Source organism: Rattus norvegicus, chromosome 16 (genome assembly GCF_036323735.1).
Source record: "Rattus norvegicus strain BN/NHsdMcwi chromosome 16, GRCr8, whole genome shotgun sequence".
Classification (NCBI taxonomy): Eukaryota; Metazoa; Chordata; class Mammalia; order Rodentia; family Muridae; genus Rattus; species Rattus norvegicus.
The window spans coordinates 57,963,850-57,978,850 of record NC_086034.1 but is presented as its reverse complement, the minus strand read 5'-3'; the positions used below and the strand labels follow the sequence as shown (position 1 = coordinate 57,978,850).

Sequence of the window (15,001 nt, the reverse complement as noted above, 5' to 3'; positions counted from 1 at the left end):
CGCACACACACGCATACACAGACACACACACACACACATACACGAGGGGGTGTGGGAGAGGAGAAAGAAGGGGAAAGAGAATGAGAATCTACTACAATGTAACATACAGTAGGCAACACAGACTACTTTTTTTTTTTTTTTTTTTTTTTTTTGTGGTTCTTTTTTTTCGGAGCTGGAGACTGAACCCAGGGCCTTTCGCTTCTTAGGCAAGCACTCTACCGCTGAGCTAAATCCCCAACCCCTACAGACTACTTTTAAAAAGACCTGGGCAATGGAATCACATGGGAGTGTGTATCACACAAGTGTTTACTTGCTTAGCACGCAATCACGAAACACAGGTATGTATATCAGAAACAGCTGACACCTTACCACAAATGTTTGTAAAGAAAAATGAAAAACTAGGAAAGTCACTATGGCCCATGACACAGCACCCGGGGCTCTGGAACACGGATGACAAGGTAAAGAAAAGAACGAAGACGTTGGAGACGTGGGTATTTCACGACTGGAGAGAGACACCAATAAACGCCACATAGGAACTTTAAACCTTTGGCCGTGAATATAGTGGAGAGATGGAGAGAGGGGCACGGAAGGTTCTCAGTATTTGATCACATGGTGGAAGGCAGGCCTGCCCAGAGGGAAGAGAACAGATTAGGAAGCTAGGACACTTGCCTGAGCAGAGGGTACGGGCATTGTCTCTAGACCATGAAGAGGTGACTGAGGTCACTTGCAAACATTTAAACATTAGTAAGGCAGGCAATCAGAGGGACACTCAGGAAGATAAAGTGCTACATGAATGCGGGGTTCAAACACAAACGATAACCTCTTTATAGCTGTGGTTTTAATTCCAGTTCTTTACATGTAACTACATAAGAAGACCTTTGTAGTAATTATCTACAGAGACTAGGAATTAGGAAATTAAAGTAAAACCCAAAGGAATAACAAATAGCAAGTTATAATAGAAATAGATTACATGTTCTCAGATAACGACGGCCATATATTCAATGGCAACTAACTCTAACGGGTCAAATGCTTTCATTAACTATGTACATCTAATAAATTAGTTTCTCTGGAGAGTTCTGTAATATTAAATATTCTTCAAATACACCCAATAGGCTGCTTATAAATATAAACTACTCAACAGCTTTTGTGTATGTTGAGAAATCTTGTTTTAAAAAAATGGTCTTTTAGCAACAAAAGTTATACACATAGATGAATGCATGCATAAACCCCATCCTTCCCAAATTCATACAAAGAAAATTTGAATGTGAATATATGCTAACTTTCCCCCGAATTAACATTTAGTCTAATGCTATTTTAAAATTATCTAATTTTAAGATGGTATTGAGAAATTTAATAACTGAGATCCAGATGGCTTTAAAATTCTAGAAGTAAAATAAATGAGAAAACCATGCCTCGATGGCAAAATATCCAAGCAATTACATTTGAAAACAGGCAAAGGATTTAGAGCCATCCCCAAAGAAGATACGTGAGTGGTCAATGAGCATGTGCCAAGAGGAAAGCTGGTCAGCAGCCCTGCCCATCGGGGAAATGCAAATACAAACAATGAGAAGCCCCTCACACCCAGAAGGATGACCAGGAGAAACAGCAAACACTGGTGAGCACGTAGCGCTCACCTTTGTGAATACAAACTAGCAGGAGAGCGCCTCAAAGAATCAGATCTATTTACCGTATCATCCTGCAAGCCCATGTCTAGAGCTCCACCCAGAAGAGGTGAAAGCAGGGGACTTAGCACATGTAAACACCCATGAGTCATAGTGACCCAAATGTGGAAGCCACCAAAGTATCCACTGGCAGATAAATAAAGCGCGGCGTAGACAGATAAATGAGGATTGTTATTCCTTAGAACGGAAGGAAATGTTGACACGGCCGCAGCGTGAATTATGTCGACTGACATGATGCTAAGTCACATTAAGTCAATCACAAAGGAGAATTACTGCATGATTCGTCTTCTGCGAGCTTCACAGAACATGGTAAATTCATAGGGACACAAAGAATTGGGACAACTGCCAAAGGGCGAGAGAGAGGGAGACTTAGGGATTGAGGTTTAAATTTTTAATGGACTAATTAGAGCAGGCAAATGTGTGAGAAACGGGAATGGCAGCTCTGTGACAGTGAATGTTCTCAGCACTACAGAATCTGTCTACGCAGAACATTTTCATCGTGATTCTTAAAGGTTAAAACCAAAGCTTTCCGCCGTAATTGGCACACGGCTATACCGACAGATTAATAAATTTGTATACGAATATCAGAAAGAAAATTCAGGATAGGATAAGGGAGGGGATTTCAATCCAAAAAGATACCCACAGTTATATTGAGATTTTAATACAAATTAAAAATTGAACAGTACCACGGTGTGGATGAATGACACAGTCAAGAATCCAGCAGCTCAGTTTAAATCCATCTCCACTGTGCACGGCTCGGGACAGGTTACTTAACCCTCTCTGGGCTTCTACTTCCGCCGTGTCTGAGGATGACTTTACAGGGCCTCTCGCCCGACAAATGTCTTAGAAATGTATCTGTCAATAGTGGCATGCAAACACTAGCTCCTTGCTCTGATTGGTCGCCAACATACGTTGCATAAAAAAGCAAAATATTTTAAGTGAAACTATAAAAAAATAAGTGAGTATATGTCGTTTTCCTGTGTAAGGTGGTCTCATATATAGAAATAGGAAACATAAAAGGAAACTTGTGACAATGTGAAAAAATTAATAATCACTAGCTATAAAATTAATGGTCATGTAGTAGACACGGGACAAATGGTGGTGCCAACTCAAATCATTTGCTCCAAAACACAAGTCAACAAAAGCCCTAATGGGTTACAAAGTCAGTACATTTTAAGGTTGTACTCCTGTCTCTCATACCTTTTTTGGCTACGCAGATGCCATTTTTACTCTCTATCCCCAGTCCTCCCAATAGAGAAAAACATTAAAGCAGAATACTTGCTTCCTGACCTCTTCTGATGTAAGGAGTGAGCATCATCTCTGGTTGGGACCAAGAAGATCTCAGAAGAAGAATACTGTGGAGAACTATGCTTCTTCCCCGAGAAACACAGACAGGCATGTGAAGACAGCCACTACCCTAGACACTGACTGCCCTTGGCTTCCAGCCTTTGAGTGTGAGGTGGGTGGAACTTTTGGCGACCATTCTTTTAACTGATTTTTGTCATTAAGACAATATGCTGAGCAGGAAGGGTGGACAGACAATAAAGCAGGAGATGACATTATTTAATCACCAAACAAGGAATGGGCTCCCCTCCACGCTTCCTTTAAACTAGACGTACAGCCTTGTGTTTTAAGGCAACTGCCAGCTGCTTCAAACTGCTCTTTCTGTCCCTATTAACTGGTCTGTAGTGTTTGATGTGGGTAATGATTCTTCTGTTGTCTCTCCTGACTGCCTTCCTCCTCTATCTCGAGCTGTCCCTTCTTGACCCTCTTTAGGATTTCTCCTCATCCTCTACTCCTTTCAGCTTGGAAGTTCCAGATGGTACTGTTGACCACCTTTCCACACTTTGTATTTTGGTATCCTCTGTACCTACAGGCTGTTGACTCTGAAATTTGTAACCCTAGACCGAACACCCCTAGATTACACATTTACAGGCACAACTCCATACCTGTCTTCTATCTACTCGACTTAGTGTCTCTATAACAGTTCCTGACCTTCACTCCTTCCTCCTTTCTGACTTGGTTAAAGGCACCACCCCTATTCCCTCATTCAACCCCATCAGCTTTCCTTCTAATATCCGTGTATCTGCACACAGCCAGAACCTGCCACAATCCTGGTGCTAAAAAGCACCTTCTGCTGCAATTGCAGGATTACCACTTCCTCTCCAGTTCCCAACCTCACTTGCACTCAGTCTATTCTCAACCCAGCGATCCTGTAAATGCTTAAGTCACTCAGGCTCAAAGACAACGTCCTTATGAACCTTAAGACCTCATGGAACCCAGCTCTGCATTCCTCTGCCTTCTCAGTTTCTTGTCCCCACCTGTGCCCTCATCTCTTAGAGCACAGCGCCTCCTGCAGTTCACTCGGTTTCCATCTGCTATTCAGAGGGCTCGCTCTACGCCGGAACTCACAACTCCCTCCCTACTACATTAAAATTTCATGCACACACATGTTCTCTGTCTGTCTGTCTCTGACTGTCTGTCTCTGTCTCTGTCTGTCTGTCTGTCTGTGTCTCTCTCTCTCACACACACACACACACACACACACACACACCATATCTCTGCTTCTCTCTCTCAGCAGTTTTTCTTTCTTAGATTATCAGTATCAAACATACTTTATGCTTTATTCTTATACAGCCCATTTTTACACAACATGACAGAACATTCAGGGCCTGTTTTGATCTTGTATTCACTGTTCTGTAGCACAGAAGTGGATCTACATGTACTCAATAAATATTTAAGTACCGAGTTATAGGCCAATTAAAATACCACTTTACACCCTTCCTCCTAAAGATGAATCTCTGGAAAGAACTTCAGAAACAACAAAATACTGGCAAGGGCCTTGGAAAAAATTCTTCTGTCATCAGAGGTGCTGCATGGACTTGCATGCTCTTTCTGAATGGCACCTCAATAAAATGTACCCAAAGCATTAACAATGTCCACACCCTTTGAGTCCACCCAGAGGAATGTATCCAGAATGTCTGACCAGAGTATGTATGCCTGGACAAAGTTCTGTGTGGGGTTGTTTAATGGAGCAGAGTTGGGAAGACCTGGAAACCTCCCTAAATGGTCAAAAACAGCCTAACGACATAGAACACAGATGCTGTGGGTTTAAAATGTCTCCCAGAACAACAACAACAACAACAACAACAACAACAACAACAACAACAAAAATAGCCAGCGCTGCAGGGTTGGGAGGCGGGGCCTCATGAGGAATGGGGCTGGGAGAATTCTGGACTCTAATGCAGCGGCTCTCAACCTTCCCAATGCTGCGTGCAACCCTTTAGTACAGTTCCTCATGTGGTAGTGACCCCCAACCAAAAAATTATTTCATTGCTACTTCATAACTGTAATCTTGATGCTATGATAAATGATAATGTAAATATCTGATATGAATCGTAATGCAAGATATCCGATATGCAACCCCCAAAGGGGTCACAGCCCACAGGCTGTAATTTGCCTCACTAATAGAATACTACCATTATGCTAGTGCTCGGTGACTGGGCCACCCACCCTCCTCTGTATGTCCAGCCTCTCTGCCCTGACCTTGTCCCCACCCTTTCCGGTATCTTCTGTCTGTCTTCACATCCACGTGTGGCCTCATTCTTATTTCTGGGCTTTGTTTGTCTGCTAGTTTGGTTTCTGAGATGATGTCTCTGTAGCTGGTATAAATCACCACACCTACCCTACTGGAGGTTTTAAGCATTGACATCAGTTAAGACTGACCTTTAACCCAACTGACCTTTAACCCAAGTAATGGTGCAAGCCAATGCTTCAATTCCCACCGCTCTTATTTGCACAGTGCTGCTAGTTGTCTTTTTTTTTTTTCTATTAGAAGAACAAATGAAATGAGAGGAGCCCCTGGCTTCCCCGACTCGGCTGTAAGGACCATGATGCCCACCCCACCATATGGATTATGACATATGACTGGTCAACTCTCCCACCAGATGTTAACTTAACTAGCTACCTTCCAGAACACAGGGTCCACTCTATGCTTATACACGTGAAATGTGACACGGGGACTAAGCCACAATAATGTTCTCCTAGTAGGCAGGGTATAAGAAACCACCCTTGGTGTAACCACCACCGCTTGCTTAGATTTGAGGGTAAGCTGACATCACGGAGACACAGCAGCACTGGTGAGTCACAACACAAACACTCCCGGTCCTAAGAGGGGTAATTTGACAGAGAAACAAGAACATCCACAGAGCAACTTTCTCACGATGGAGCGTGGCGTTGACAGTAGTGCTGTTGGTACCTGTCTCTGCGAGCACTTTCACAAGGATCGGCTGCTTTAGAGTGGGGATTAAGCAAAAATAACTTCCTTAGTCATGGGCCTGGGAACCTGAGAGAACATTCAAAATTCAGAGTGTAATTAAAAAAAAAAAAAAAGACTTGGGGGAGGGGAGGCTGAGTGCATCCTTCTGCAACTTCCCAATCAAGGTGGATGTGGTCTTTCTACGTCCACCATTCACCGGGGAATTTGTTAAGCATCTGACACTGACACTGAGGTTCTAGAAAAGAATGGAGGAAGAGGCTGAGGTGTGGCTCCATAGGACAACTATTTGATTAGCACACACAAGGTCTTGGGGACAACCCCAGCTCCAAAACCACAACCACCAAAGACAGCTTCAGGCTCATTAGAAGCCAAGTTCATAACAGAACTCCTTTGAACAGGCAGGTTAGTAATAAGACGCGACATTGATCACCAGCCTGGGTTTGTACCCTTTCCTGGGGTTACCAAAAACGAATGTGCCAATTAAAATCTCTGGAAACTCTTGGGGTGAATGATTTCTGCCCATCAAAGTGAGCTGGAAAATGGACCAAAGCTATCCTCCTCTCTTGCATTCCTCTAACATCTTATCTATTCTCACTAATCTCATATCCACACACTTTTTCACTCCCTGTATCGAAAAGATAAACACTCCCGAGTGCCGAATGACTATTCCGTTGCCTGACAGTTGTGATTAGCCATCGCTTTCAGCCTCGTGGGCTCCTTCGGCACAGGCTTGTTTAACCTCTGTGCATTTGCAGCATCTACGTCAGAAACATGCGCCTGCCGTTGGAAGTACTTCATAGGCATGCATTTTCTGAAAACCTTTTTTCTTGCTCTCTCTTCCCAATTTTGACTTCTGACCTCTCCCCGAATACATCCAACTATCTCAAAAACAAATCTGTAGGCATGCCCTTAAGACCATTCTCTGCCAAACAAGCTGATCGGGACATCTGCAGTATTTTAAACACATGTTCTATGTCCTATTCCTCTAACGTTGGAAGAGTCTCGGGATTTGCATCTAGAGGACTAGAACTCATTTGACTCCAGCTCCCTTGAAACAGAAGCTCAACTCTCATTGATCTCAACTCATGGTCTTGTCCACAACCTGGCAATGCCATTGGCCAGATACACCACAGCCCGTCAGAAGCCCTGTGGATGCCAGCAGCACTGTCTACTGACATGCCCATGGACACACAGGAAAATTAGCTGAAAATGCCCCCCTTCTCCTCCGGTCTTCCCTTAGGTTGAGCGGGTTTCCTCTCTGTACTGTAAGCTACTCAGTGCTTTGTCTAAGTCCCCAGTCAAAGCAAGCAAAGGGCACTTTAATTCCCCGTTATATAACAGGTACGTTGTGCTGAGTACTGGGAAATGTAAAAATAACTCATCCCTGGACTCTGTCCTATGGATGTGAATTTGGCAGGAGACAGGCATGTAAGAAAATCACCATGCAGCATAGTACACAGTCTAGGTGGCCAGGATATTAGCCGAGAATGCTCTGCTTGGACATTCCTCTCTCTAGTTCCCATCCCCAATTTTTTTAATATGAATTATTTTATTACAATTTTTTTTAAAAAATGCAACATCCTAAAAACTTTTTTTACTGGTGATACAAATGCCTATGAAGTTTTTCTTTTGCTACCATAAGAAATTAAAGAAACTATTGAATATTTAGAAACATTCAACATCAAAAGCTTTAAATCTAACTGTACGCTGCAGCCCCTGAAAAAGCTACAAAGTAATTTCTCGGGGTTGGGGATTTAGCTCAGTGGTAGAGCGCTTGCCTAGCAAGTGAAAGGCCCTGGATTCAGTCCCCAGCTCCAGGAAAAAAAAAAAAAGAAAAGTATTTTCTCTACAAAGAATCTCCTTGGCTATACAAAACTCTGTACAGTTTTTACACTGAAGCTAACGTTGAGCTGTACTTGAATTTCACATTCTTAGCAAGACAGTTGCCTGAGCACACATACTCCACACTTCAGACAGCCACTTGCTCTTCCTCATCACCTTCCTCTCCTCATCCTCATCTTCAACCTCCTCTTCCTCTTCTGGTTCATTTCTTTGAGCCCATTGGTCTACCAGGGCCCTGTCCTACTCCACTCTTGCCCTTGCCATGGTACGCAGCAACATCCTCCTCATACTTCTTTAGTTGAGCCGCTTTCTGCTCATACAGTTGTTCATCTTTGGCAGATGGCTCAGACCACAGCTCCCCCAGTTTCCTTGCAGTATCTCCAATAATAGACAGGCCAAGGCATTCACTTCTAACTTACTCACATCTGTAGTCTCAGAATCTAGTGGACTGCTACACACATAACAGGTACTCTTAATGGCTAATAGATTGCATAGTGATAAGTCACAGGTCCCTCTCTAAGTAATTTTCTCCAAATGACTACTGAGAATTGCGGGACATGTCAAGAAAGACTAAATCCACAGCGACAATGCCATGGAGGAAGTACATGCTTTCTGTGTGTGTACAAGCCCTAGTTGCTCCAGCATCAGCTTCTCCCACCATTCTCCAGCCTCCTCTATAAATGGTTCCCTGGGACCCATACACAAGCTTCGCTGAACTGCCTGATCACTCTGCTTAGGAAGTCCACTACCCATGTGCTTTCCCCTTCTCACTTCCAATTGTTTGCTCAGTTCTCCCAGTGAGGTATTTCTTGACCTTTCTAGCTCTGCACTGCTTTCTCTCTCTCCTAAGCACTTACCACTCGCTAGCTTGTGTACTAAACAGTTCACTCACTTGATTCCCAGTTTCCCTCATCCGAGTTTAAATATCAGTAGGGCACAAGTTGCTTGTCTCTTTCCTGTGTATATATATGGACAGAGGGGTTGTGGGGTTTGGTACTGGATCTCACATGATAGCTCAGACTGGTCTAGAGCTAATCATTCTTCTGCTTCTAGCGTCTGTGCAGAATTATAAGTGTGTGACTCCACCTGGCTGGGGGCATTTTTTTTTCCTCTTGGAGTTCTTTATCTCTAATACCAAGCACAGAGGCCAGCAGTCAGTATGTCAGATTTTGTGCCCTTTAATGCATTTTGGTAATGAACGTGTGAATGAACAAGGCTGAGCAATAAAATTTAGGTGATCAGCGTAGCCCCAGTCCCAGACTTCATTCATGATTAGCTGTGTAACTTTGGTGGTTACTTGAGCTTGCAAACCTTCAGATGCCTCATGTGGAGACTGGGGCTAACCACTGCTCTTACCCCTCATCAGTTGTGAGACTGTACACACAAGAAAGCTTGGGATAGTTAGTGCCTACCACACTACGTCCCTCACGCTTCCCAAGGCCATCGGTAACTATTAACATTGCAGAAGAAATCCCCGGACACACACTAACGTGTGTTATAGGTAGTTACAACTCCAGGAATATTTGTTACTAACTTGGAAGGGCTTAGTAACATACTGATAATCTCTAGTTTCTAATGACTCATGGACATAAACGGGGCAACGTGTCCTTTTGCCACCTCCCTCAAATGTAGAAGACACTACGTGATTTTTAAAGATTTAAATTACTTCAAATGCCAGATAAATGAACGAGTAGGTTTATACAAACCAAGAAGCTGTACAACTCAATGAGGGAAAAAAGCCCACAACATCAGACAGGTCGTTGCCAGTTCTGGATGTACTAGGAAGGGATTTATTAACCCACCGTAAGCCAAATGAATGTGGTTGATGGTTTACTCACCCCCAAACGCTCCTTCTCTAGAGTAAAACCAAAAACCATCTCCTGCAAGCAGCCCTTACGCATCCCTTCACAGCACTTTGGGTAGCTTTTTGGTTGGGGCAAGAGGGTGGATCAGGCTTTTCAGCACAGATCAATGTGCCAAGGAAGAGGCGTCCTATTGTCCTGCCTCTCTGTGCTTCACACTGGTCTCTGAGGGGACCACAGAGGCCCAAATCAGTCCAAACCGAGAGGAGTGACTAGTGACTAGTGCAGACACCAGGACTGACCACAGCACAGTGGGGGTCTCCTGACTGAGCACTTACTCTGTGACATTATAGTTTTCAATAATTTGAAGAATTTACATCGTAGAAAATTGAGAAGACAGCTTAAAATCCAGGACCTAAAAGACCCACGTTCTCTCAGCAAGGAAAAAAACAATTTTCCATATGTGCAAAGCTGATGGCCCAATGGCTCTTCTTCTGAGTGATAGCATCAGGCTAAGAGCTGAGACTCGGGGCTTCACGGCCTGCTTTGAATCCCACCTCTGCCCTTCCCAGCAGCAAAACCTCCGTACCGTACGTCAATGAACTCACCCATGTTGGTTTCCTATTTCATATGTTGGAAATAAGCCTCAGAAAATCATGGAGGGGGTTACGTAAACTCAGAGGTCCGATGATTAAGTTAGAGCCTGGACACTGGCATACAAACACTTAATTGAGTGGGCTGATATCATCATCCCAGCGTTGAAATAATTGTTAGGAAAGTTCCCATCATTATCTAATCATATTTAATTGAGTTCATTAAGAAAACAAAACAGAACAGAGCTGGGTATCTAGTCCTGTGGTAGAGCACTTGCCTAGCAAGGCCTGGCCTGTGTTCCCGAGTTCAATCCTTACTACCACCATCGACAACAAAACCCATGCTCTAAAGAAGCCAAGTACTTGGGTTTGACTCAGTTTATATTCTGGGATCATATATAAATTTCCATATCTGGCCAGTGAAATGGGGGTACCCCAATGGTTTAACTATATTCTCTCTGATACTCAGTCTAAAGATTTTTTTTTTAATGTCATTTTGACTCTGGGTCTGACGCTCTGCTTGGTTTTCTAAAAGGATTTATTGAAAACCCCACATCAGCTGGAAGGCTGCTGCCAGTTACCTTTCTGCCAGCAAGGGTGGGAGGGGCTGGTGGCATCCATTTGGTTTCAGTTTGCAAACACACAAACACCTCATTGTACAGAGGATGGCAAAGGCTCTCAATGGCCCAAAGGCTCCTGAGGTTCTCTTCTCCCTTTAACTCAGTGGTATTACATTTCCTATCCACTCTCACCAAACACCTTCTGATTTATGGAGACCATGCGAGTACATCCCAGTTCCTAAGTTTTGAACATTAACACTGCACAACTGAGTTAGTCTTCTGTCCTACCTCAGCTAGCCACCACAAATACCACAGACTGGCTGGCCCAAGCATCAAGAATGTATTTTTTCTTATTTCTAGACGCTGAGGTGTCCAAGACCAAGATCTCGGTGAGCTATCCCAGCAAGAGCCTCTTCCTGTTTTCAAGATGGCCCCTTGCTCCTGTATCTCACAGAGCTAAGATATGGCTCTAGCATTTCTTATTCTTCCTATCTAGGGTCTTACCTATATCTTAGTTGTGAGACCTTCTCACATACCCTAGCTCCAAAGTTAGGGCTTCTACATTTAAATCTGGGGTGACGCAAGCATCCAGTCCACATGAGTCTTCTAACCATATGAAAGCAAAACTTAAATTCAAACCCATAATGGTTAAAGTTACATTTCCTTCTATTCGTATGTAGAAGACTATGTATAAATAGGCATGGTGTCACATGCTTGCACCCTAAGCACTCAGAAGGCAGAGGTAGGAGGGTTGCTGCAAGTTCAGGGACAGCCTAGGCTACGCAGCCCAGATGAGCCAGGGAAACAGAGTGAAACCCTGTCTCAACAACAAAAAAACATGTAAAATATGATTGAAGTTTTAAGTCAGACTGAAAATTTAAACATATAGTAAGTTATCAAGGTCACCTGGATTCAATTTCCAGCACCAACATAATATAAAAATAAACAAAATTTTAAACTAACAGATCGACGTCTATCCAGACACAATATATATAACACATGGTAAAGGGACTTTTAATAAGGACTAATCACCTCCATAAAGATTTCCATCTGCTTAAATAGATCTTGGGCAGGGACCCAACTTCTAAAATCATGTGTGCAAGTATAATGGTGCTCAGATAAATTATGTGAATAGCAGCCATTTCTCAAAAAACTAAGTGAATTCCATAGCATCCCTAGTAAAACAAGACTGCAAAAACTATTGGATCCCAAGATTCTGAAACCCTCACTCTTGAGAAGTGTCCACGCCATCGGAGGGGAAAGACTTGCCAGGCGTGGGAGCTCGGTGGTGTCAGAATGAAACCAGAACACGGGTCCCTAACTTCAGGCCAGGGTGCCAGTAACCACAGCTCCACGGGGCACCAAGACACGGGTGCTCCAAACACCAAAGCAGGAAGGGAGCTGTCCAGCTCTGCCAGCCGCCAAGAGCCCACCAGGCACCAACAATGAGGACCAGAACGTGGATCGCCTTCTGGTCGACCACCAGTGGTGGCGATACGGAAAACAAGGACCACTGCTTCCAGAAACATCTCAGCTTCTCTTCTACCTTCCTCCCAAGTGATGGCACATTATCAATGGGGACAAGCCTCTCTGTCCATTCCATCCCTGGGGATGGAAATTAGTTACCGATCTCTCTTCCACATCATCTGGGGTCTGCTTCTCCACCCTTATGAACTTGATATTCACCAAGAATCTAAACAACACATGCTCAGGCAAAGCACCTTTCTCATCCCAGCAGCTTTGAGATAGAACCCTGCAAAACAAACCTAAAAACGCTAATCGGAGTGCCGTAAAGAGGTCCCCCTGATTCCAGCTGGCTTTATGGCCTCCATGAAACATTCTCCCAGGTGAACACATCGCTGTTAGAGGCACATTTTTTTAAAACATTCAATAGTACTCACTATTTTTTACAAAGGTTCTATCCAATATGCCTTTAATTTGCTCAAGTTGGTACATACAGAAATAAGGGGTGTTCCCTGTGGAGAGCTCTCAGTTCACTGGGGCAACTAAGCAGGCTTTTCGCCTTAGCCTACGAAACGGATGAATTCCGCACTTGCTGTTCCGACTCATAGCACAAAGCAATGTGCACATCTGCCAAACGGAGTAAGGCTCTTAACAGCCGTTCTCGGTGCTATCAAATTTCAGCCTGATTCGACTTTAAAACTAGAACGTCTGAAATCCAAGCCAAGGTAAATGAAAGTTCATTTCAGAAAAGTTTAACTTCTTAGTTGCTGATCTACCCCTAAATTGTCTTTCACTAAAATTCAAAAGAAAAAAACACTTCCTAAGGGATGGGGCACATTATGAACCTTCAAAAAACAGTATGTTAAGTACTTAGCAGTTTGTTAAGGTTTTATTAAATTAATTTATTTAGTATGTGTGTGAGAGAGAAGGAACACACTGAGGCCAGTGTGTATGTGTGGATAACTTGTGGGAGTGAGTTCTCTCTACACTGTGGACCCTCAAACTCGGGTCATCAAGTTTGGCATCCAATACCCTGAGGTACATACATTCACACACACACACACACACACATACACACACTTATATAAAATTATATATATATATATATATATATATATATATATATATATATATATATAATGTCTAGGTAGGGCTTGACCATACAACCTTCCTACCTCTACCTTCTAGATTATACAGGTGCCCGCCACATTCCTGCTTGCATGCTGTAGCTATGATAAACACCATGACTAAAAGCAACTTGAGGAGGAGACGTATTTCGTCTTAAACTTCCAGGTCACAGTCTGTAACTGAGGAAAGTCGAGCTAAGAACTCAGAGCAGGAAGTGAGGCAGAGGGATCCGAGGACAGCTGCTCTCTGGTCTGCTCCAAGGTTGACGTCCAGTGACCTTTCCTTTCCAGACCAGGCTCACCTGCCTCAGTATGGCACTGCCCACGGTGCACTAGTCCCTCCCACCTCAATTAGCAACCAAGAAAATGCTCTAGACCTGCCCTCAAGCCCACTGATGAAAGCAATTGCTTAATTGGGGGTCCTTCTTCCCAGGTGTGTCAAACTGACACTCAAGATTATCACAATGTTTACAATAGCTAGCCAATTGTAGCTACATACACATGCTCTGGGATGAGCTAGAAGTTTAGACACATCAGCCACTCCCCAAAGACACTTTACACAGCTCAAAGGTGTGGGCTGTGACTTCTCCTCAGACTCCCATCTCTCCGGTAGGACCACAAAAAGCTCACTGTTTTACTGACATAATGCATTAGTTATAAAACCAGACGGTCTTTTCTGTTTTTTGCCAGGCCTAATTGTAATTGCAAAACACTCATTGAGTGCTAAAGAGTGTAGCTGAGTTACTTTATTCTTACCAGAGCCGGACACACGCCTGATCCTCTGAGGCGATAAGGCCCTGTCGGAGCCTAGGGTTCTACTGTCGTTCTTCCTCCTCAGGCAGGAAGCAGCCGGCCCCACTTTGGCTTTTAGACCTGGTGTTTTCCTCAGGCTGCAGGAATCTGGCTTGGAACTGCTCCTTCCTGGGGTGGTGGATGTTTTGGGTGCAGAGCCCTGTGAGGAAACCAGTTAGGATTTCAGTCTCACCCTGCTTTACCCCATTTCATCCCTGAGGCATCAACTCTATCCCTCTGTCTTGGTGGCTGTGCCAACTTAGTATTTACTATGAACAATTAAGACTCCTTGAAGCGGACTTCAACAGTCCTGATACACCTTCAGGCCCATTAGAAGAACTGATCTCCAGTGCCTAAGCTGACTTCAATACCGTTCAGTCCTCTGGAGTGGGCACTCAGCTAGTTACCCTCTAGCTGTCTGGTTATTCCTTTTCTGGGTCTCATGGACAGCTTTCAAGGTTAGTCTTAACCAGGGCTTCCACTTGGCCTTGTTATCTCCCCTCACCATAAACTCACTCTACATGGCTTGTCTTACTGTTTCAACCACTAATGAGCACCCAAAATCTGTAACCACCACTCTCCCTCGTCTTCAGCTGCCCCTGCATCTCCCCACTGAGATGTTTCTACTCAGTAACAACTACCCTGTTATTGTTGTCATTCACCAACACAGAGCCCTTACACTACATAAAATACCATTCTAAATTTTGATTTTTACCTAGCTTACAAAATAATGATGTTGTGGGCCATACCAAATATGGCAGAGTTTTACACATATATGGTTTCGTTTTCTTTATATTCAACCCTTCGTTACTCCTTATTCATCTTCCCAACTCTTTTCTCCTACACCAAAATATGCCTTC

At 43.7% G+C, this 15,001-nt stretch overlaps 1 protein-coding gene across 5 annotated transcripts in view; it reads right to left on the bottom strand.

Moving 5' to 3' along the window:
• The window catches only part of Mtus1 (microtubule associated scaffold protein 1), a 145,476-nt gene that overhangs the window by 72,616 nt on the left and 57,859 nt on the right, over positions 1–15,001 (bottom strand). For 4 of the 5 annotated variants that reach the window (XR_010058295.1, XM_006253181.5, NM_001395000.1 and 1 more), the window contains exon 3: positions 14,106–14,301. Coding sequence is in view for 4 of the 5 variants with exons in the window: in XM_006253181.5 (XP_006253243.1) it covers positions 14,106–14,301 (196 nt within the window). In the remaining variant the exon portion in view is untranslated. Of the gene's footprint in view, positions 1–2,972; positions 3,171–14,105; positions 14,302–15,001 lie in introns of those variants that run through there. The other variant, XM_017600120.3, reaches the window with a different exon arrangement.